The 23044-nt window shown below is 47.6% G+C and overlaps 3 protein-coding genes across 4 annotated transcripts; 1 reads left to right on the top strand and 2 right to left on the bottom strand.

Moving 5' to 3' along the window:
* Nucleotides 1-382: 382 nt before the first annotated feature.
* On the bottom strand, nt 383-9335 carry Mllt11 (MLLT11 transcription factor 7 cofactor). Of its 2 annotated transcripts, none has more exons than XM_027393585.2 (2): nt 9185-9335; nt 383-1885 (listed from the first exon to the last, which is right to left on the bottom strand). In XM_027393585.2, the coding sequence occupies exons 1-2, from the start codon at nt 9302-9304 to the stop codon at nt 1610-1612; spliced, it is 396 nt and encodes a 131-aa protein (XP_027249386.1). In that variant the 5' UTR covers nt 9305-9335; the 3' UTR covers nt 383-1609. The 2 variants fall into 2 exon arrangements, with proteins under 2 accessions (XP_027249386.1, XP_027249387.1); XM_027393586.2 differs by lacking the exon at nt 9185-9335 and adding an exon at nt 8145-8316 and having other exon boundaries at nt 384-1885.
* Nucleotides 8773-17220, top strand: Cdc42se1 (CDC42 small effector 1). The gene is made up of 5 exons (XM_027393587.2): nt 8773-8963; nt 11914-12226; nt 12889-12999; nt 13845-13933; nt 14967-17220. The coding sequence occupies exons 2-4, from the start codon at nt 12173-12175 to the stop codon at nt 13917-13919; spliced, it is 240 nt and encodes a 79-aa protein (XP_027249388.1). The 5' UTR covers nt 8773-8963; nt 11914-12172; the 3' UTR covers nt 13920-13933; nt 14967-17220.
* Nucleotides 17221-21203: 3983 nt separating this feature from the next.
* CUNH1orf56 (chromosome unknown C1orf56 homolog) lies at nt 21204-22970 on the bottom strand. Its single transcript, XM_027393589.2, has one exon. The coding sequence runs from the start codon at nt 22842-22844 to the stop codon at nt 21546-21548; it is 1299 nt and encodes a 432-aa protein (XP_027249390.1). The 5' UTR covers nt 22845-22970; the 3' UTR covers nt 21204-21545.
* Between the last annotated feature and the right edge of the window lie 74 nt (nt 22971-23044).

Genomic DNA, 23044 nt, shown 5'->3' with positions numbered 1-23044 from the left:
AAGAATGGGCTGGAGATGTGGTTTAGGGTTTAGGAGCACTGGCTGTTTATTGAGGAACTCTAGCAGGCCCTTGTAAATGACTGACAAGCACTTCTACCACCAGTTACATCCATCCCAAATCCATCTAATTCAAAGTCAGTATTAGAAAGATAAAACAAAGCCAGGCGTTGGTGGCGCAGGAGGTAGAGGCAGGTGGATCTCTGTGAGGTCGAGGCCAGCCTGGTCTCCAGAGCGAGTACCGGTATAGGCTCCAAAGCTGCACAGAGAAACCCTGTCTCAGAGGAAAAAAAAAAGGAAAGATAAAACGAAAAGCCGAGGTGGAAGCATGCACAAATTGTAAGATCTGTAGTACTTCACGAGAAGAGAGAAAACCAAAATCCAGACAGGATTCAACATCTTTATTAAATAAATGGCAGCACAAATCAGCAGCAATAATTCTGGAAGGAATGAGGACAGGTGTAGGGTCTCAATATAATTGCTTATTTCACGAACGGTCTTAGAGTAGCTGAAGAACCATGCCCAGGAACCATCAATCCCTATCACACACTACAACTGCAGAAAGGCAAAGCTGAAATACTAAAACCCAAAACACTCTGCCTGTCCTGTGACTGAATCACAATTTTACATAAATTATCCTAATACTATGGTTTCTCTTTAGATCATATAAATCTTTTACCTTTTATGGATTATCCTAATATGAAGGTTTCCCCACGAAGATGGATTGTCTGAAAAGTTTCCAACCCATAGCTGGGAACAGTTGAGGTGGATACTAAATGAACTATTTCTGAGTCAGGTGATGGTGGTGCATGCCTTTAATCCCAGCACTTGGGAGGCAGAGGCAGAGGCAGGAGGATCTCTTTGAGTTCAAGACCAGCCTGGTCTACAAGAGCTAGTTCCAGGACAGGATCCAAAGCCACAGAGAAACCCTGTCTCAAAAAAAAAAAAAAAAAAAAAAAAAAAAAAAATCCGAAATGGCACCATGCTTTTCCCCATTTCCATTCTGCAGGATATATTACTTCCTCTTGTATCCCCATGTTTCTGGGGAAGAGAATGTGCAAAAGAAGGAACAGAACTTACTACCTTAGCCTTTTAGGAATCCTGATTTGTAGAAAGCATCTCAAAACTTCCAGTTCTCACTACTACTTTAAGAAATATTTGCTTACTGGCCTCGTGCAGGAAATTAGGGAGGATCAAGGAAATTTCTGAAGCTGATTTAAATGTAACATAAAAAAACAAAGGTCTCCCATTTTGTACAACTGTTACTTCTCTCTGGTGCCCCCATTAAGGATGATTTTCTAGGACTAGTTAATATTCTCAGGGCTGGGGGTGGAAATCCTATTCTCTAGTACTCCAATGACTAAACCCTTGACTTTGTGCCTAGAAGGGTTTTGAGAGAAATGGAGTAGGCAGGCAGGCAGATGGACAAATAAATAAATAAATAAATAAATAAATAAATAAATAAATAAGAAATAAATATGTACATACATACAATTCATTTGGCAGACATCAGCACCACCAGCACAATAGAGGGAACAAAACAAGATTAAAATGGGAAAGGCTTAGAAAGGAAGGCAATGAGGGTAAGGGGTAGGAGAGAGACGTTTTGGCCTTAAAGCAAGTCCAGGTCAATAGAGTGGATGCTGGCAATAGGAGCTCTCCAGAAGTTGAAGGTGCTATATTCAAGGAGAGGGTCACCTTCAGGGTTCTTCTGCTCTGCTCCGGTTGCTTGACCACCCATTTTGCCAACGTTGCTGTCCTCGATCTTGTAGGTAGGTGTATCTGACAGGCCCAGGTCTTCCAGCTCCGACAGATTCAGTTCTGGGATGGGCATCCTCCAGAAAAGAAAGGAGCTGTACTGGCTACTCACAGGGTCCCTCATAATTCCCTGGGAAGAGCAAATGATTTGTTATTCTTCATGCTAGAGCAAGCTCCTTCCCCAAGCCCTCACTTGCTTAAGCTGCTCTTTTCTATTTGCTCTGGTGAATAAGCCAAGTTTTCTAAGAGAAGTACCAGGACCACTTTGTGCTACAATTTTGCACCAGCTCTTAACTTCTCACCATCTTCAGTGGACCATATGTTGTATCAGGCTCACCTTGGCTCTAATTTTCCCTCACATCTGATTTCTGAGGCTTTCCAAAATCTGGCCCCACTCTTGTTTATGTGGTATTGAGGGGTTAACAGAAACTGGGAGTGTGCTAGGCAAATGTTCTAACCCTGAGTTATACCCTAAGCCCTCTTTTCACCTTTACTTTTAGACAGGATCTTACTGACTTGCCCAGTCCAACCTTGAACTTGAAATCTTCCTGCCTCAGCCTCCCAAGTAACTGGGATTACACGCCTGCTCAATTAATTAATAAACTGTGCTGAGACTCAAAGCCAGGACTTTGCATATGCTGGTCAAAGACCCTATACATTACCAGAACTAAATATATGTCTTCTTCAAGTCTATTTAATAAGTTATGCTCTGGAAAGGTCTTCATAACATGTTCTATTTTTCTTCTTGCCTTTAAACTCAACTACAAACTCACCTCTTCCAGGATATCACCCCAAAACAGTTGGGCTCCATCAACCCAGCTGCCCGCAGTGCCTTCCCCAGCACCCTGCAGAGTGGCTACAGATCACAAGAGACTGGATATGTTTTATGTGTTATCTCCTTAAAGAGATGAAAAATTCCTCTATGGGTAAAAACCCATCTACTAAGTTGGGCTTGGTGGCTTATGCCTTGAATCCCAGCACTTGGGAGGCAGAGAAAAGGCATCTCTAAGTTCTAGGACAGCCAGGGATAGAGCCTACCTAAAAACAAAACAAAAAAGCAAAAAACAAAACAAAAACAAAAAACGCATCTACTTTTGGGCAAGGCAGGAGGTAGACCTTACATATAAACATTAAATTGCCCTCACTAGCACAGTGGATACTTTGTTACTCTCACATATTTGTCCCTGGAGTGACGATCTTCATTATGTCTCCTGGCCTATCCTCAAAACAAACCCAGATGCTAGAGTAACTTTCTTCCACTAACCAGGAACCACATGGGAGGGTAAATCTGACATCAGAGACCAACCAGGCTGGAAGTAAAATTTATATCTGGAGGAAATGGTACCTTAACAGAATCTCAGCTTTTTCTTGAGACAGGGTCTCACTAGGTAGACCAGGCTAGCCTTAAACTCACCAAGAGCTGACAGCCTCTGCTTCCTGAGTTCTGGGATCAAAGGCATGTGCCACTATGCCCAACTCCTCTTTCCATGTTTTAACAATCTGTTGTAGTACCTTTGCCTCTAAACTAACCCACACTTCCTGACTCTATGACTAGCAGAGCTCTCTGGCGCCTCCATGGGTTACTTACTAGCCAGGGAAAGGGCAAGAAACTTTAGATGAAATGTTCCCAAAGGAGCAAAAAGAACATTCCACCGCCACCAAAAATAGAAGCCAGAGTTTCAAAAGACCTTTCTGGAACACACTATCAGCTCTTAGCAGCCCATGACTCCTAAAAAGTGGCCTTAAGTAGGTTCCAAAATGTCCCTATATAATGTGAAATACCTCTACCAAAGCAGGGAAATTAACCTTGAACACAATCTGCAGAAGTGCAGGTGCTAAATGGTGGGTGGGTAGACCAGAGGTGGCTTTTCATTTTTGAGTCTTCAGGCAAACTTTGAACACAAAGCTATGGTGGGGAGGCATCCCTAGTGCTGGAATTACAGGAATGAATCACACCAGGTCAGAACTTTGGGGCTGTTTTTTTGAGACATGGTCTTCCTCTGTAATGCTGGCTGCTACTCAGTATGTAGTCCACCTGAGCCTCAAACTTCTGGTAATCCTCTTGCCTCAGTCTCCAGAGAGCTGGGATTCCAGGTCAGCATACCACACAGTCAATTTCAGACTTTTCTTTTTCCCCTTAATCTTGTGCAAAGACAGACAGACACAGGTGTTCGTAAGGGCATCATACCCTTGAATGTGTGGAAGGGGTAAGGGGATGACAGAAGGTGTCCTGCTCTATCAATATGTGCCCTAGTCCCCTGAGACACCTCTCTCACTGAACCTGGAGCTAGGCTGGTGGACAATAAATCAAGAGAGCCTTCTGTCTCCACCCTCCCATACTTCTGGGGCTATAGATGTAGGCAACCACACCCAGCTTTTTATTTGGGGATTTGAACTCAGATTCATGTGTTTGTTTGTTTGGTTGATTTCTCGAGACAGGTTTTCTCTATGAAACAGCTCTGGCTGCCTTTGAACTTGCTTGGTAGACCATGCTGGTCTCAAACTCACAGAGATCCATCTGCCTCTGCCTCCCAAGTGCCGGGATTAAAGGTGTTCGACAACCACCTTCAGGACATCCCATGACCGTTTTTCAAGACAGGGTTTCTCTGTGTAGCTTTGGAGCCTATCTTGGCACTCCCTCTGGAGACCAGGCTGGCCTTGAACTCACAGAGATCCACCTGCCTCTGCCTCCCGAGTGCTAGGATTAAAGGCGTGCGCCACCAACACCCGGCATCCCATGACCTTTTAATAACATTAAAAAAATACTAGCAGGGCTGGAGATGGCTCAGTGGTTAAGAGCACTGGCTGTTCTTCCATAGGACCCAGGTTCAATGCCAAGCACCCACATGGCAGCTCACAACTGTAACTCCAGTTCCAGGGGATCTAACACCTTCACACCAATGCACATAAAATAAAGTTAAATAAATTAAAAAATACTAGCACTAGCCAATTTATTTATAATCCCAGCAATCAAGAGACTCAGGAAAGAGCTTGAGGAGTTGCCTTCCTTTCTTCCTTCTCTCTTCCCCTTCCTCCCCTCCCCCTTCCTTTCTTCCTTCTCTCTTCCCCTCCCTCCCTCCCCCTCCCTTTCTTTCTTCCTTCTCTCTCTCTTCCCCTCCCTCCCCCTCCCTCCTCCTTTGTCTCTATCTTTAATCAAGCTCCAAAATAAGCCCCCAGGAACTGAGCATTACTCAACAGAGAAGCTGTTTAACAAGAGCGTGATGCAGGGACTGAAGCAGGGCCAAAGAGTTTGTAGAAAGGTGAGGTCATTGCCCTATGAACTCAGCTCTGATCATCTCCATAGCAACTTGCAGAGAGCTAGCAAACATGACTACACCTATAACACCTTTTAGCTAACCAATCCCCACTTAGGTCCTGAACTAGACACTAATGAGCAAGCCTCAGAAGTGAGGCTGTTACTGACTGCTTATCAGGGATGTTTATTACATCACCAGGTTTTGCCTAGCTAGCTGACTTGAAAAAACTCCTCCCTTATAAGTTTCCCACAGAGTCACCTCATAATACTCGCCATATAATGGACTGTTTTCCAGAGACAATGTCACAGGTAGCCCAAAATAGCAGAGGCTGACCTTGAACTTCTGATCCTTCTGACACCCAGATTATATAATATGTTCTTTAAAAAAAAGAATCATTGGGAAAAAAGTTTTTGTTCTTTTGGGCTAAGGTCTAGCTATGTAGCCCAGGCTATGTAGAAACTTGCTATATAGCTTGGGCTAGCCTGAAACTCAAGGTCCTCTCTAATCATCACTTCCAGCTTCTGGGTGCTGAGACTAGAGGCATCACCATCACACCTGGCTTAAAATGGAAAAAAAAAAAAAAAGTTTTTTCTTGTTTTGTTTTAATTTTTTTAAAAACTGTGTATATTGGGTTTGTGAGGGGGGCTGGGGTGTCCACATCCTGCCTTCTACCTTGTGTGACCCTGTAAACCAGGCAAGCTGGGTTGGGAGCTTCTGGAGCTTCTCCTCTTCTGCCTTCTATTGTGCTGTACTCTGGGTTACAGCTATACTCCCACACCTGGCGTTACATGGGGTCTGGTGATTACAACTCAGGTCCTCACACTTGGGTGGGTAAAGACCGCTCTTCCCACTGAACCATCTCCCTCCCCAGCTCTGACCTGGTACTCTCAGCAATCTTGTCTCAGCTTCCTTGGAGCCAGGAATATAAACATGTGCCAGCATGTTATGGATTTTGATGGGGATGGGGGATAGGGAGTGGGACCCTGGAGAGATGGTTTAGAGGTTAAGAGTACTGGTTGCTCTTCCAGAGAACCTTGGTTCAATTCCAAGCACACACATGGCAGCCCACCAATGTCTGTAACTCTGATTCAAAGGGATCTGACACCCTCACACAGACACGCAGTCTAAACACCAATACATATAAAAATCATTAAAAAAAAAAAATCTTGACCAGGCAGTGGTGGCGCATGCCTTTAATCCCAGCACTTGGAAGGCAGAGGAAGGCAGATAGATCTCTGTGAGTTCCAAGTTAACCAGGGTTACACAGTGAGAGCCTGTCTAAAAAAAGACATTTATTTGTGGTTTTATTTTTGTTTCTCAAACAAGGTCTTGACATGTAGCCCATGTGCTGGCTTCTAACCTGGAATCCCTGCCATGTGCCCCTACTCTCAGGTAAGAATTTAGTCTTCAAAATAATTATTTTCTTAGTATATTGTGTTGACTACTTTCTGTGTTTCTAATCTGAATAGGAGGAGGACTGGGTATGGTAGTAAATGCCTGTAACCCCAGCATCTGGCAGGTGGAGCCAGTTTGATGTAAGCCTGCTACAAGGAACTCTATCTTGAAAAATAGAGTAGAGAATAAACTAGAATTTAAGTCAGCATCGGCAAACTAACTCCTTTCCTCACAAGTGTAAATGTATAAAAGTTGCCTAAATGATTTATCAGAGACTGGCAGAACTATTTTCAAATTGAAATAGCTAAAGTCAGGCATGGCAGCACACAGTTGCAATCCCAGCCCCCAGGAGACTGAAGCCTAGCCTGGAATGCACAGTGAATCCAGGGCCCCTCAAAAACAAAATAACCAAAAGAACATGAACAAAACACAAAAACAATTCAAAATAAAACAATTTAAAAGAAATTGTGTGGAAATATTAAAAGGCTGAAAATCTCCAGCCCAGAGACATGTACAGAGACCCAAATTTGATGCAGAAAACAGACATATAGGCGTTTGTGGTGTTAAAAAAAAAAAAATAAATAAAATAAAAAAAAAAAAAGGGACAGGCTGCTTTAAACTGGCTTCCCTTTTCCTCAGGTAAATGCTCTTTGCCCACCTTTTTACCTATTTTTGTTGACCTTAAAGGCTCTAGACGTGACTGAGGTCATGATAATGTTCTATAAATGTTTCCCAATGCCATCTATTTTGAACTATCCAGATATTTTAGACAAAGTAACTTGTAAATTTCATTGGTAATTCTTAGAGATACAATGATTAATAACTACACACATTAAAAAGATACACTTTCTTTAAGTCATATGGGCACACCCAAATACCCTTTGTGCAGACACCTCCTCCCCCGCCCCCCACAAGCATCCAAGGCCTACTCCATAGGGCCTTGCTGTGTCATGCTGCCACCATGCACAGTCTAAGGAGAGGGGGGACACCAATGGCAGCTTTCTGGTATTTCTCATGTTGCGCTATGATTTTCCTATTAGCCACAACCTTCCCCGCTAATTAGGAGGGGCTGCAAAGAAAAAAATCGCTGTCATCAGTACTTCCTGTGGGCTGCACTGGTTGCAACATGCCATCAGGAAATCCACAGTTGCCCCCACCTGTCCTACCTCAAGCCTCTTTGGAGTAAAAATCTGAGACAGGGAAGGGATTGTTAAAGGTTCGAATCACTCTCAATAGTATATTATATTTTTTTTCTAAAAAGAAAGAAAATTAAAAGGAAATAGGTGCACCCTGCTCCCCAAAACTCACTACAACAGACACAGAACAGGGTGTATGTGTGTGTGTGTGGTAACAAAGAAGTACACGCTACAGCAATTACAGTAGGAATAAAGATTCACCAAATAACTGGTAGCAAAAATTATAGCTTGAAAAGGAAGATACAGATAACTAGACACTAGACAGAAGTCATTAGATGCACAGGGCAAAAATTATAGGAAAATGGATACATGAAATGAAGAGCTAAATGCCGAGAAATAATCACAGGTAATGTGTCAGAAATTAACGCTTAGGTCCATGATAAGGCATAGATGGAGATCTTAACAGAGATAAAAAAAAAAAATCTGGTAACGAACTGGCACCCATTGTTCATAGCGCCCCCTTCTCTCCTCTAAACTGACCCCCTCCTAGTCTCACACGGGGGTCTCTGCAGCTTGAGAAGCTGCCCCTCATCTAGGTTACCTGTTATCAATGAATGACTAGCGTGTTCCGGAGATGGAGAGAATGCCTCAGGGGCTCGGGGGGGGTCGGCTCCGGGCTGGAGAGGAGGAGGCTGCAGACAGAAGCTGCTGGGGATGAGACGGCTTTGTCTCCTCTCGCCTTCTCCCTCGTCTGTGACAGAGTGGGCCGCTGGGTCTCCCCTGCAATGCAGCCCCTCCTAGCAAGGGCGGAAGCGCTCCCCGCCCCCTCTCTCTCTGACTCGGCTAATTCGAAGGATAGGTTCCGGAACACGCCACCGGGGCTAGCGCCTCTCCATCGGCTCGCACGGCACCCCCTCCCCCCTCTCCCCGGCACGCTTGTGTGACTGGTGGGGGGGGGCGACGGCCGAGCAGTCAGTCAGTCGTCGTGCTCTGACTTAGATGTACGGGTTAATAAGTCTTCCCGGGGGACAACCAGACGGCCCTCCTTCCCCACCGTGAGGACCCAAGGGGGGCTTCGGGGGACCCGGAGTGGGCCCGGCGCGTTGGCCGCCTCCGCACCCGCGGCAGGCGGACAGACCTAGCGCAGACAACTCGGGGGTCCTGCGGGCGTCCAGGCGCGCCGTGCTTGCCGCGGTCCCCGCGAGCCACGCAGTGTACCCCGGCAGGCCTGGGCGGAGCGCTGCGCTCGGCTCGCAGCCCGCGGGTTTCGTAATCGCGTCGCCGGCGTTTCCGCCCTCTGCCGGCCCCACCTCTGCCGGCCCGCCCTCGAGTCCCCGCCGTGCCGAGCAGCAGCCCGGGAGCCCGGAGTGGCGGAGCCCCCGCCCGCAGCGGCCACCGCCTGGACGCCGTGGAGCCGCAGGTGAGAGCGCCGGGCCGGGCCGGGCCGGCGGGGCTGCGGGCGGGCGGGCGAGCGGGGAGGGGTGGGGAGGGGACGGGAGGGCGGCTGGGAGGAGGAGGTCGCGGCCACAGTCCACGCGCGGGCGGCGCCAGCCGGGGAGAGGCAGGGACGCGGAGACTGCAGCGTGGGGGCCGGGTGTGAGATGCGAAGCGACAGGGGCTCCTCCTCGCCGGCCCACTAACCTCACAGGTCTGCGGTCCCAGACAAAACGAAGTGGTGCTGGCGCCCGGAAGGTCTAAGCCAGACTGAGGCAGCCCACGGAGAACAGTGACAGAGCCACAACGATCCACGGAGGTTCCCATCCCACTCCGGTGTGGGTGGGGGGACAGAGCTGGAGTCTGATGGAGAATATTGGGGGAGGGGAACAAATTAGGGTCTCCTCAATCCTCTTAAGTCCCCAGAAGCCCTATCCTGGGGTTAGGGCAGGATTGGTGCTAGAACAAATGTCTGTCACTTTGGCTGAAAATGCGGCCCGTTGCTCTCTCCAGGGCCCCTCAGCAGCCCACTGTGTCTGGAGGGTCTCCACACAGGGACCAGCTGCATCCCTGGGCTTACAGCCAGAATTTGCCCACACCATTCTCAAGTCTCCTTTCTCTCCAGCTGCTTCTTGTGAAGGCTTGTCAGGCAGCGGGTTGGAGGCCTTGGGGCTGGAGGCAGCGGGACCGGGAAAACCGGTTTGGGGCTACCACAGGACCGGGGAACTACCTGTGTACATCCTTCCTTCCCCGGTTCCTTTTCCCTACCCCTCTCCTGCCTGTCCCTCTACAGCTCTTAGGTCCTCACGGCCCACTGTGACCCTGACGATGGCTTGTAGAGATTGCCATTCCAGGTCTGGATTTCTTGTGGAACTGAGAGGGGCCCACTGTCAGGATGTGGCTTTATGCTGTCTGACCATTGACCCCTTCTCTTTTCCCATCTCCTTCCTTTTTTTTCTGTGGGAATGTAGTAGTGGGCAGTGGATTCAGTCAGCATTGCTCCCTCCTCAGCTCTCCAGCCAAGGCCTCGTTTGTCCCCATCCCGATCGTTGGCTGCTTTTAAACAGAGTGACAGCCAATGCCTAGTACTTCCTTTTCTGGCTTTGTTCCTCTTCTCTCCCCCCCACTCTCCCCCCCTTCACACACACTACCACAGTGACCCTGGCCTGTCTTCACACTCTGACCCGCCTCCAAGTTTCAGAGACCCTAATGTCCTAGGGAATGGAATTTCCTGGTCACTTCTCATCATCATTGGTTGTTTCATGCCAAGTCCCACACACACTTTCCCTCCACCCAGCTTGGTCAGGTCTCTGGAAGAGAAACAGAAACGTCCTTGTTCCCTCCAGGGCCCCCTTTCCTCTCCCTCCTCTTCCCTACTCACAGCCTTGGCCACCCCTGTCCACTCAGCCTCGAGCAGGGTGGAGAGTCCTGGGTAGAGTCCAGCCTCAGCATGGACTGTCTGGTAGTGTTGGGGGGTTTCCTCTGATTCTTTATTGTTTTCTCCATTTCCCCCAACCCTTACCACCTGCCACCATCATGACAAGCCTTGTGACCGACTTTCCCACTGACCAACCCTCCCCTCTTTGGGCAGCTGTGTTCTGACCAGTCCTGGTTACTCCTCCCTTCCAGGGGTGGGAAGGGAAGTGAAAGAAAGCCCAGACTCTTGGGTTCTTTCCTACCCTAGAAGCTGTATTCCATTGCTTGAGTGATCTCATCTCAAGACTGCTAGAAGACAACAAAGAAAAACATTCAAAAAACAAACGAAACTCGGGTTTTTTGTTTTGTTTTGTTTTGTTTCTTTTTTGTTTTTTTTTGTCTGTCTAGGCTGTTGGAGCACCCAGCTTCCAGCCTCAAGCCTAGAGGGAAAGGCTCATTCCTATTCATGCTAATGTTTAATATTCATGAGCTGCCCTATTGGACTCCCTGAGCTTGACTGTGCTGTAGAGGGAAGTACAGTTCCCACAGAGGAAACTCAGAAGGGCTGTCACCCCAGGATGGCAGCAGTGAAAACAGGAGAAGGTTCTTGCTTGGACACAGGTGCTACCGGAAAGTTCCTGTGTCTGGTTCACTGATGGAGCTTGAAAGTGGTGGGGAGAAGGAAGAGAGCCAGTCAGAGCAGGGGTGGGTGGTGGTGAGCCTTACAAGGTTGTAAGACACCAAACTGCACACGATGGGACACTCGAAAAAGGGTGGGGAGGCTGCAAATGATTCCTCAGAACAGAGAGTGAGTCCACACATTACGTGTACAAGACATGGAGCTAGGGCCACGGATAGGTGCACACACAGTCTACACAGCTTTCCGGAAAGGCAAGGTCAGATATTAACTCCAAATGGACTCTGGGAGGCCCGACCTCAACTGGGACAAGTGAGGAGGAACAAAGGCAATGGAGTGAGAAGGAAGAAATTCCTCACTCCATAAGTATTTGTTGAGGTTCACACTGATAGAGTTAGTGTCATAGGAACTAGGTGGTCCTTAAAGAAAATTTAGGTGCTGGGGCAAGGTAAGAAAACAGGGAGGGACAGGGTGGAGGCCTTGTTTGTGAGAACAAAAACCACTATTTCCTCTTCGGAGTCACTTATGTGCCCCTCCCCTCCTGCCCTAACCCAGGAAAAGGGGAGCTGAAGTTGGTAGCACCCCTGCATTCATTTCTGCCACTTTTCATTTTCTCTCACTGTCTCATCCAAAGTTCTCTTAGCTCCCTTCTTCCTTAGTCCCAGTAGTCATTGCCCCTTACCCTGTTGATGGTCTTTTTGCACTGTTTATTGTGAGAAGCCACTGTGAGCCTTCTGTGTTTGGAGGGGGTCAGGAGTGGGGTACCAGTAGTAAAGCCTCCGAGAGAGAAGATGGAGGCTTAGCAGAAGGTCTCTGGGAAATGGGAATAGGGAGGGATGTTTCTCACTAACAGTTTTTTTTTTTTCTTTCTGCTAAAATTCAGGAGTCTACATCTAAAGAAGACAGAACCTTGTGCCTGCCTGCCCAAGCCTCTTGCTGATGATTTTAGTGGCTTCGGGTCTGAGACTCCAACTTTCACTGCACGGCTAAGGGTCTCTATGATTCCCACATTTCTAGAGCCATCCAGCTGAGTGAACCCAAGGCTTATTATACCTGAGAACAAGGACTGGGTGATTAGCAACAAAACAAGAGCCCTCTCTGGGGCCTCTGGCAGAGGCCTGAAGCTGGAACCATCAGGGAATATGAGTGAATTTTGGCACAAACTGGGCTGCTGCGTGGTAGAGAAGCCTCAGCCGGTAAGTCTTCTGACCCCACCCGACACACAGGAATTAGTTACCATGTGCCATGAAGTAGACCGCCATCTCTGCTCTGTCTTGTGAAAAACCCTTTTCTCACATACCTCTTGAGAGTGTCTGTGGCAGGGCAGGTGTGTTCACGTGCAACAAAGGAGACTGTGTGACAGAAGAGTTGACTAGTTCTAGCTGTCACCTCCTCCTGTTCTGAGGTGGGCAGGAGTTGTAGATAGAACTTAAGAGCTGTCAGTGTCCCCTCATCATCTAGAGGTGACTTTGCTTTGTCCTTTTTCTTTCTTTTTGGTTTTTCGAGACAGGGTTTCCGCTGTGTAGCTTTGGAGCCTATCCTGGCACTGGCTGTGGAGACCAGGCTGGCCTCGAACTCTCAGAGATCCGCCTGCCTCTGCCTCCCGATTGCTGGGATTAAAGGCGTGCGCCACCAACGCCCGGCTGGCTTTGTCCTTTCTTTGTGTGTTCACTCAGCAGGCCATGTCCTTACCACTCTGGTGACATTGTCTCTGATTTGTTATTCCAACTTTGTCTTTCCTACCCTGATGTTTGCCAGTTACACTGCCAAATCAACCCTTAACTCTTAGTGGTTTTTCCCCATCCTCCATGGGGGGAAGGAGATGGCTGCATGTGTGACTCCTTTCCTCTCCAAACAGAAGAAGAGGCGAAGACGGATTGACCGAACCATGATCGGGGAACCAATGAATTTTGTTCACTTGACTCACATTGGCTCTGGAGAGATGGGGGCTGGAGACGGACTTGCCATGGTAATGAGAGAAGGGGGAGGTGTTTATTTGGGGGTGTAGCCAAGTGAGGGACATAACAGTACTCAATGGAAAAACAAGGATATTAGACTGTAGACCTGGTCCCCAATGGTGTGCATTTCTGATCTCTAGGGCTGGCTCCCTCTTTACATATGGCTCTTCATTGGAGTGAGGGGTATGTATGTTGTCATAGTTGGAGAGCTTCTCAACCATGGCTCTCCTTACTGAGAACTAATCAGATCTAGGCTGTAGTTCAGTTGGTAGAGTGTTCTCCTCGAATGCAGGAAGCTCTAGGTTTGATCTCCAGCTCGGCAGAAACTGGGTGTGGTGACTCCTACCTGTAACCTCCGCACTGGGAACTAAGGATTGCAGGCTCAGGGTCATCCTGCATAGGGAGTTTGAGGCTAGCCTGGCCTAGAGACCCTATCCCGAAATAGAAAAGGAAAACCTGTTGAATCAGTGTCAGAGTGATGCATTGTGACTGGGAGTCTTGGGCCCACGAAAGGCTCTGTTCTAAATGTCTCTAGTGCATTTCTGCTCTCTGTAAGGGAGATGGGTCTGAACATAGTTTTTTAATACTGGTTACAAAACTAAGAAAAAAATATTGTGTGTGTGTGTGTGTGTGTGTGTGTGTGTGTGTGTGTGTATCTCATTAGTAAATGACTCAGTTTTACCTTGTCTTCATGAGACTTCTCTGAGAACAATGGTGGTCAGGTTTAAAGTCTTCAGACGGATGTCGTTGTCAGAAAAGAGATGAGGTCAAGCCCCTCCTGGGGGCACGGGGTAAATTGTTGCTTGTTGTGGAATGCAGAGAGTTAGGTGACTGTGTGACACATGCTTTTCAACAGACAGGTGCAGTTCAGGAGCAGATGAGATCCAAGGGAAACCGAGACAGACCATGGAGCAATTCTAGGGCTTTGTAGTTCCCATGGGACTGGTAAGTGACAAGAGAAACCCATTGACACTGTGCGTGTGCCAGCATGTCCTGTTGCCCTGCTTCGGACCTTTAATCCTTTGATTCTAGACTGAGAAGTGAATTGGTGGAAAGAATTACAATGGAAGTTCAGGAACACAATCTTTACAGGAATGGGGTGGGGGGCATGATGGCACCCATAGTCCCGGCACACTGGAGGTAAAGGCAGCAGGAATAAATAGTTCAAGCTTCTCTTCAACAAATAGTGAAGCGAAGGTCAGTGTAGGCTACATGGTACCCCCATCTCAAAAAGACAAAATTTGAGGAAAGAGCCTTACAGAAATTTCAAATGTGCACTATAGACTGGACATGGTGGTGCACACCTTTGCCCAGCACTGGGGGCAGAGGCAGGGGATCTCTGCAAATCTCTGTAGGTTAGGACTACATAGTGAGACTTGTCTCCTAGTACTCCCCCACAAAGATATGTACTATATAGTGCTGTCTCCTTCAGGATTTGTTTCCTTTTTTCTTTTTTTTTTTAAGATTTATTTATTTATTTATCATGTATGCAGTATGTGATAGAAGAGGGCATCAGATCACATTACAGATGGTTGTGAGCCACCATGTGGTTGCTGGGAATTGAACTCAGAACCTCTGGAAGAACAGTCAGTGCTCTTAACCATCTCTCCAGGCCCAGGATTTGTTTTCTTTGAGAGCAGACTGCCTTTTTCTTCTCCAGTGGGGTTTTGGTAGGTAGCTGAAGTGGCTTAAATTCACTTTGTAGCCCAGGCTGGTTTTAAATTTGGGGTCCCCCTTCCAGAAACTTTCAAGAGCTAGGACTACAAATGTGTACTATTGTGTCTATCTCTAGATCGTCCTTTAAAAAAAAAAAAAAAAAAAAAAAGTTGTTTGGCCAGACACTGCTTCATGCCTGTAATTCTAGCACTTCAGAAGTTGAGGCAGGAAGATTTCTGTGTGTTTGAGAGCAGCCTGGGCTACAGTGTGAAACCAATAGTTGATTTTTTTTTTTTTTTTTTTTTTTTTTTTTTAAACTCAGGTTCTGCAGTCTTGAAGTTCTGGTTCCATGTCCAGCCCAGAAGAAATGCCACCCTCACCAGGTCCCTTCTACAACCAGTGACCCAAGAGCCCCTCTCCTCCTCCTCGTCCTAACAAGTGCCTCAAAAGGCATGGGGGCTGGACTCCCTCTACCCCCTCTGGCCTCTGCCCCTCCTGGAGATGGGGTCAAGGCAGCAGGACTGACCAAGTGACTACTGGTGGGCCAGAGGAGCTCAGCTGCAGCCCTGGGCACCCTAGATCTGAGCTGGGGGTTCTCTGGGAACCTGGAATGAGTTCCCTGCTCCTGAATGAAGGTCGGGTGCCACCTGTTTAAACTTCTTGCCTTTACTCTTTAAATGAGGCAGGTAGGTGAGGGGATCCAAGGTGCCTCCCTGCCCTCCCTTCTGGAAGAGCAATGCAGAGGTCAAGGGGCAGGGTTAGCACTGCCCAGTCCCGCTGGATCTCAGACCTTAAACTCACAGCCCTCCCTCCCTCCATGTCTCTGCCGGCACCAGGGTCTTGCTGCAGTTAGGCCTCTAATCCCTGCTTCAGTAGTGTTAATAGCGTCCCAGAAATATTCTTTTTTTTTTTAATTAATTAAAAGTTTAATTTAAGATGAGTTCTTTTAATTACCCCCATCCATCCTGTCCTTGCCCCATCCCTGTTAGGAATCTTATTGTTTCCTGTTGATAAGAGGTGAGGGATGGATCTTAAGTTGACCACATTCCATTTAAGACTTGAAGTCCTGGCCTACCCTCTGTCAGACTCCCTGCTGGCCAGGTGAGAGGAAGAGGAGGGTTCAGATAAAAAGCCAGGATGTAGCAAAATTAGCTGTATCTAGGGTAGACTTCCTGTTAGGAATGAGACAGTGGTGAGGTAAATAGGTTGAAGGCACCCTTCGAACGGGACTTGAGATCCTTTATGGAAGTCTAGCTTTTCAACTCAAACAGCTAAAAACAGTTTGGACAGTTTGGGCTGCATAAATCTTTGTGATGGAGGACTGTTCTGCACACTATAAACCTATAAACTACAGTATCTCTGGCCCACCCTAGTGTGGCAACCGAAATACTCCTGGAAATTGCCAAATGTCTCCTAGGAACCAAATTACCCACAGTTGAGGGCCACAGCTCTAGAGTGAAGATATTTTTTTTCTTAAGTGATTTCCACATGCTTCCACCCCCACCCCCAGTCTGGTTATTCACCCTGAGCCATGGTGAGCTAGCTGGCGCCCTCATAGGGCAGGTTCAGCAGAGCTGCACATCTTTCTTTCCAGATGGATTGCTTGTGCTTGCCTGGGCTCAAGTCTCTGTGCAGACAGTCTTAGCAAAAGGGCCTTCTGCAGTATGGAGACATGAGTAGGGTATGCTGGGATGAGAGACGAGGGCCCAGACGCTTCAGAGAATTGGTTATGCTACCCATGCACTGAGCTCCTCTGTCCTTGAACCCAGTATAAGACTCAGGGAGTTTAGGAGATCGGGTGTCTCTCACCACGTGGCTAGAGATCCTGCTTTATGGGAAGCACTGTGGGAGCAATCTTTGGGCCCTTTGTTTTCTCAGGTCTTTTTGTTCTGGCCCTTTCTTTGCAGGCTGATTAGAAAGGCAGAACAAGACAGATGAGCTCCTGCCCATGCTACAAAAGGGGGCTGGGGTCTCATTAGCTCTGTAATAGGAAGCTTGTTGTGTGGTAATGGGTCAGGGCTGTGCAAACCGAGCCACTCCTGCTGACTCCATCCAGTTAATCCTCTCCTAGTGACTCAGATTTTCATTTGTCTGGAGCTCAGTGTGCTCCCTGTAGTTTTTCAGGCTCTTCCATTCCTTGTGCACATCCATTCCCAGATTGCCTACTTGCAGCTCCAGTCAGGCAGGCCAGCCTCCCTGAAGGGAGCTTACCTCACTGCCCTGGAGGTGTCTTTAGTTGGAGGCTACATGAACACTTGCAGGCACTGTGGACCTATGCCCACTGGGCAGCACGCTCCCAGGAAGGCCATGAACATCAAGTCACAATGGCAAAAAGTTGAACACTGTGGGATAACCAGGAGGGGATGAGGTGTGGGTGAGCCCTGAGCTCCAGCCTCTGTTAACTAATTTGGGCACAGTCTTGTCTTTGATGCTCTCCTGCCTTGAGCTACCTTCTCCAATGTATATGCCACCACCACTTAACAAGGGGATTGGAATGGGTTGAGAGTCATAATTTATATTATAAACTTGATGAACTTTTAAGATACATTTTTCCAATAAAAGAATTAAGGAAAATAGTTGCAGAGTAATCACTACAAATATTGTGTTAGATCAAAAGATGGGCATTGGAAAAAAAATAGCTGGGCCTGGTGGCGCACACCTTTAATCCAGGCACCTGGGAGGCAGAGGCAGGTGGATCTCTGTGAGTTTCAGGACAGCCAGGGCTGTTACACAGAACAACCCTGTCTCAAAAGGGGTGGGGGGGGGTGGCTAATGGGAAAAAAAAGAAAGTAGCTGAGATGGAATTTTGTTGCAGTGGCTTTTCCTGAAGAAGACTGAGTAGGTAAAGAAAGCCACCAGTCTCAGAAGCCAAACACCTTGTTCTTGCTAGTCCCTTACCTTGTTTCAGAACTACTTACTTTGGCCAGGTGTGATGCCACATACCTTTAATCAGTATTCAACAGGCTGGAGGATCTCTGAGTTTGAGGTCATTCTGATCTGCACAGCAAGTTCCAGGCTAGCAAGGGTTACAAAGTAACCAATATATTTGTTTTACACAGTTCTGGGAATGAGGAAAATGAACAGTGTGAACATTTTAATCTTGGAAGACGGAGTAGAAGAACAAGCTCTTATTTAAAGCTCTTATTTAGAGTAAGTACTTCTGTAAGGGCACAAGACCAGGCAGGTGATGGTGGCACATACCTTTAATCCCAGCACTTGGGAGGCAGAGGCAAGTGGATCTCTTGAGTTCAAGGTCAGCCTGGTGTACAGAGAGTTCCAGGACATCTAGGGCTGCTACACAGAGAAACCCTCATTGTCTCCTATCTTGAAAAACCAAAAGCGACACAAGACCAGTGAAAGAGTGTTCGCTGAGCATGTGCAGAGCCCTGGGTTTGACCCAGTCACCACCAAAAAGAAAAATGAGACCAAAATATGTATTTTATGTTTTTTCAGTATTAAAAATATATAGTGGGTGCTGGGGTTGAAAAGGAAGGTTATAATGCAGACATCTCCTCTTGAAGGTGACGTGGCCATTACCTCTGGGTTCTTTCTATCTGGGGAAGGCAAGAAAATAGAGAAAAGGAGAGATTATAATCACATTTACATTCTTTTCCTTGCTTTACCCTCTACAAACCATTCCCTCTACCCTGCTGGTTTGGGGTGTGTGTCAGCTGTCTTTTGTCTCCTTGACCACTGTACTCACTGAAGCAAGGTCTCACTGAGCCAGAGTACACACACGCATGCATGACTTTTATGGAGGTGCCTAGGGATCTGAACTTCCCTCATGGTTGCACAGCAAGCATTTATCTACTGGAGTATCTCCCCAGCTCTGCTTTCTCTCTTTATGTTTCTTCATTTATTTTGTGTTACGATAAATCTTTCTGCCAAAAGTCACCAAGCCCCACTGCCATGTGTGCGCTTTATGCCAGCCGACCACCAGAGTTAGGGCCCAAATTAATACACACAGAAACTTGTATTAGGTACAATGCTGCTTGGCCAATGACTAGGACTTCTCATCTGCTAGCTCAATCTTAATTATCATAAATCTATATAATTTTGTATAGGGCTTTTTTTTTTTTTTTTTTTTTTTTTTTTAAAACAGGGTCTTATGTAGCCCAGGCTGGCCTTGAATTTCCTTTTTTCTTTAAAGATTTTGAGCTGGTCAGGTATGTTAACACACACCTTTAATCTCAGCAGCGGGAGCTTGAGGCCAACCTGGTCAACAGTGAAGTCCAGCCCAACCAAGGCTATATATATATATATATATATATATATATATATATATATATACACCCTGTCTCAAAAAAAGAAAAACAAAATTGTAGGAATAGGGACATGACGTGGATTCAGGGGTCAGTTTTTTAGGAATTTTTCTCCCTTTTTTTTTTTTTTCAGGCAGTATCTCATTTCTGCTCTGAGCTTCAGGCCAATCCTGTCTATCACCTCCCATCACCATATAAGTCCTGGGATTGCAGATATGTGTCTCCACGTCTGGATTTTCACATGGCTTCTGGGGATTGAACTCAGGTCATTAGGCATATGCAGTAAGCACTTGCTGAGTCAGCACTTTGACTCGATGAGTCATGTTCCTGGCCTGACCTGGAACTTGTTTTTTGGATTTGGGTTTTTTTTTTTGTTTTTTCTTTTTCAACTTATTCTTAGTTGTGTGTGTGTCCAAGTGCACGTACGTGTGAATGCAGGTGCTTGCAGAGTTCAGGGTGTTGAGTCGCCCTCAAGCAGGAGTTATATGGATGGTTGTGAGCGCCTGATAGGTGTGCTGGAAATTTAACCAGTGTCCATTGGAAGATCAGTAAATGCTCTTAAGCACTGAGCCATATTTCCAGTCCACTGACAGGAACTTCTGCTCTCTTGCCTCCACCTACCAACCCATGATTATAAGTGTCTATCACATGCCCGATCTGCGGTGCTGGAAATCAAGCTCAGCACCTCTTCAATACTAGGCAAGCAATCTACTAACCCCAGCTACAGCTCCAGGCCCTGAGTGCTTTGTTTTTTTTGTTTTTTTGTTTTTTTTTTTTTTTTTTGGTTTTTGGTTTTTGGTATTTTGAGACAGAGTTTCTCTGTATTGCTTTGGAGCCTGTCCTGGTACTTGATTTGGAGACCAGGCTGGCCTCAAACTCATAGAGATCCGCCTGCCTCTGCCTCCCAAGTGCTGGGATTAAAGGCGTGAGTCACCAATGCCCTGCAAGTGCTTTGTTTTTATATTAAAAATAGAGTTGGACTCACCAGGAGGAAAGCAAAAATAGATACCAACTAAATCGCCAAGTATGTCCTGTGTTGATTGTCTTTTCCCCCTGCCAGTCATCCTTAGTAAAAGAGACCAGAGTCAGTCTGAACCCTTAGTAACTTTGTTGTTTGAGTCAGTGTCTCACTGTGTAGCTCTGGCTGTCCTGGAACTATGTAGACCAGGCTGGCCTTGAACTCAGAGATCTGCCTGCCTCTGCCTCCCAAGCACTGGAATTAAGGGTGACACCACCACACCCGGCTTCTTTGTGTAATTTTAGGTTGCTGGGTAGAGTCCCAAAAGGGACAGTCCTTTGGAAACATGAGTACTGGTAGAAAAGTTTCTGTTCTGTACCTCTGTCACTATTTTCTTTCTTCAGTGATGGGCCTGAACCTATCATCTTTGCATGTATTACCTCAGCCCTTCTAGCTTGTAACCCTGCCTCTTTATCGGTAAACAGGATTCGACCCTATAAGCTGAGGGCAGTCCCAAGGGCCATATCTGGAGTGAGACCTTAGATATTGGCTGTTACTATTACAATGCATTAAGTCAAAACTGTGTTCATCAGAGTTGGAGAGATGGCTTAGCAGTTAAGGGCACTGGCTGCTCTTCCAGAGGATCAGAGTTCAATTCCCAGCACCCACCTGGCAGCTCACAACCATCTGTAACAACAGTTCCAGGGAATCATCCCTTTTTTGGTTTCCATGGGCATCAAGAAGGTATGGTAAACAGACATATATGCAGGCAAAATACCCTTACACAATGATTTTTTAAACTCTATAAATCATTAATCAGTTAATATGTCCCATGTCCTTTGTCTATGAATTGTCTTTATAGCCAAGCATGTTGGGAAAACTGGGGAGGTCAGCTAAGACTCTCAAAAAGACAAAAGGTAAAGAAGTCTTTATTTGGTCAGTAATAATCTGATGACCAGTAAGACATGGCTAAAAGGCTAGTATATGTTCAAAACATAATTAGACAAGGTACTACAGGCCTGTTATCCCTGCACTATAGAAGTGGTCAAATCCTTAGCTACACAGTGAGTTCAAGGACATCCTGGGCTATAAGAGACTGTCTTTTGGGCTGGTGTGATCACTCCAAGCTAGACAACCTGAATTTGATCCCTGAAAAGCACATGGTGGAATGAGAGAACTAGTTCCCACAAGTTATCCTGTGACCTCAAGTGCTAAGTGACACACACAGCAGACATGCACACAAATATGAAAAATAAATAAATCCAGGGCACACACCTTTAATTTCAGCAGAGGCAGGAGGGTCTGACTGAGTTCAAGGCCAGCCTGGTCTACATAGTGAGTTTCAGGACAGCCAGGGATACATAGAGAGACCCTGTCTCAAACAAACAAAAACAACAACAAAAAACCCCAAGAAACTCTTGCTGGGCATGATATCACACCTTTAATCCCTGCACTCAGAAGGCCAGAGGCAGGTGGATCTCTTGAGTTAGCTGAGCCTCCCACTATACTGAAGTTTGAGGTGCTGTGAGAATCACCTCAGCCCAGGAGTCAAAGGCCAGTGTAGAGAAGATAGTGGGGACCTGGTCACAAAACAACAACAAAACAAAACGGTCAGACAGGGGTTGGGGAAAAGCAAGCAGGAGATGGAGGTACAGTTCAATAACAGAACACTGCCTGCTGCCTACCATGTGTGAGGTAGGGACTCAGGCCCCAGTGGCATGAGCCTGTGCACCCCAAACACCAAACAAAACACCAAATGGGCCAAGGATAACCAGCTCAAGTTATGACTCCGTAACTGAACAGCTAAGTCACTAACAGCTCCCACAAGTATGGCTATGTTAGCAACAGGATTTGTGAAATCAGGACTTTTCAGATTCATCAAGGGAAGTCCCGACTCATAAGCAAAACAACTTACTGGTTGCATCTCTGTGAACACTGAAGAAAGGCTATTCCATATATCCTCTAGGCCGATCCTGACACGTTTCCAAAAGGCAAGAGCTGGGTTAGGGCTCGGGCTAGTGGATGGGAGGATGGGTCTGCGTCTCAGGTGGATAGGGGCCTGAGGAGAGATGGTCCTGATGGAGGTGGTGTGAGAGCTGCAGCCATTGTCAGAGCACAGACTCGAGTCCAGAGGGCACTCCTCCCGGAGCTTGTTGCAAGGGCACTGCTGGTAGGTGCAAGGCCGGTGCTCTGTGCGGAGTTCGCTTAGTGCCCCAACTCGCAGGCGCCCAGAGAGGCCATGCAGCTTTCCAGCGCGGCTCCTGCTCATGGTACCCGACTTACAGTGGCAGTGCCATGGGCCCCAAGGCATCAGCACCACCCGTAGATCCTCGGGAGATGGCATGGCTGTGGGTGAGGGTGACGGTGACAGTGAGGATGAGAATGAGAGTGATCGCCACGGGGTCGGGGTGGACCCAGGTGTCGACGACCACGAGTGCAGGGTGCTCTCGGAAGTCAGGTCTGCCACAGTAGAAGGCTTTGTAGTGAGGGATGTCAAATCGGAGGTCATCCTAATCTCTCGCTCCTGGTCATTGGCTAAAAACCTACCGGTGGTGCTAACGCTTCCTATAGAAGTGGTGGTCGAATACGTAGTTCCAGGTAAGATGGTGGTTTTTTTGACATCAAGCACGGCCCCCTCTTCCAAGGAGCCATCCTCATACTCATTGGAGCTGATCAATGACGACCGGCTAATGCCTGTCGCAGTGGACAGGAGCTCAGCGGCTGCCGGGGCAGCCAGGCGGTCAGCAGTTGCTAGGGCATCATTCTCATCCTCCAAAGTTACCTTCAACTTCCGGGGTACACTGTTCCGGCTGGTCATGCCTGTGCTGAGGCTGCGGGCTGGGCCCCCAAAGCGGAGGCTGATCCGCTGAACCCTAGTCGGAGTGGCCGTCGGGTTTGACGTCTGGCCTTGGGCCCCCGCCGCCCGGGACCCCAGACTAAGCAGCAGGGCCCAGAGCAGCATGCAGGCGGCGGGGACCATGGAGCTGGGAGGCTTGGGGTCGAGGTAGGCCCAGGCTCCTACCTTCCCTCCCTCCCTTCTGCTCTCCACCAACCCGCCAGGTCTCGAGGTCGTTTGAACCGACGGGGAGGGTGCTCCAAGGCGCGTGCCTCGCCCCTCCCCTAAGTGCTCTTCCCACGTAGGGCCAGCAGCCCCAGGGGCTGAGCTAAAAATCCCAAGGA

Source organism: Cricetulus griseus (genome assembly GCF_003668045.3).
Source record: "Cricetulus griseus strain 17A/GY chromosome 1 unlocalized genomic scaffold, alternate assembly CriGri-PICRH-1.0 chr1_0, whole genome shotgun sequence".
Classification (NCBI taxonomy): Eukaryota; Metazoa; Chordata; class Mammalia; order Rodentia; family Cricetidae; genus Cricetulus; species Cricetulus griseus.
Note: the sequence above shows the minus strand (reverse complement) of the source record. Positions and strands in the feature narration are given on the sequence as shown.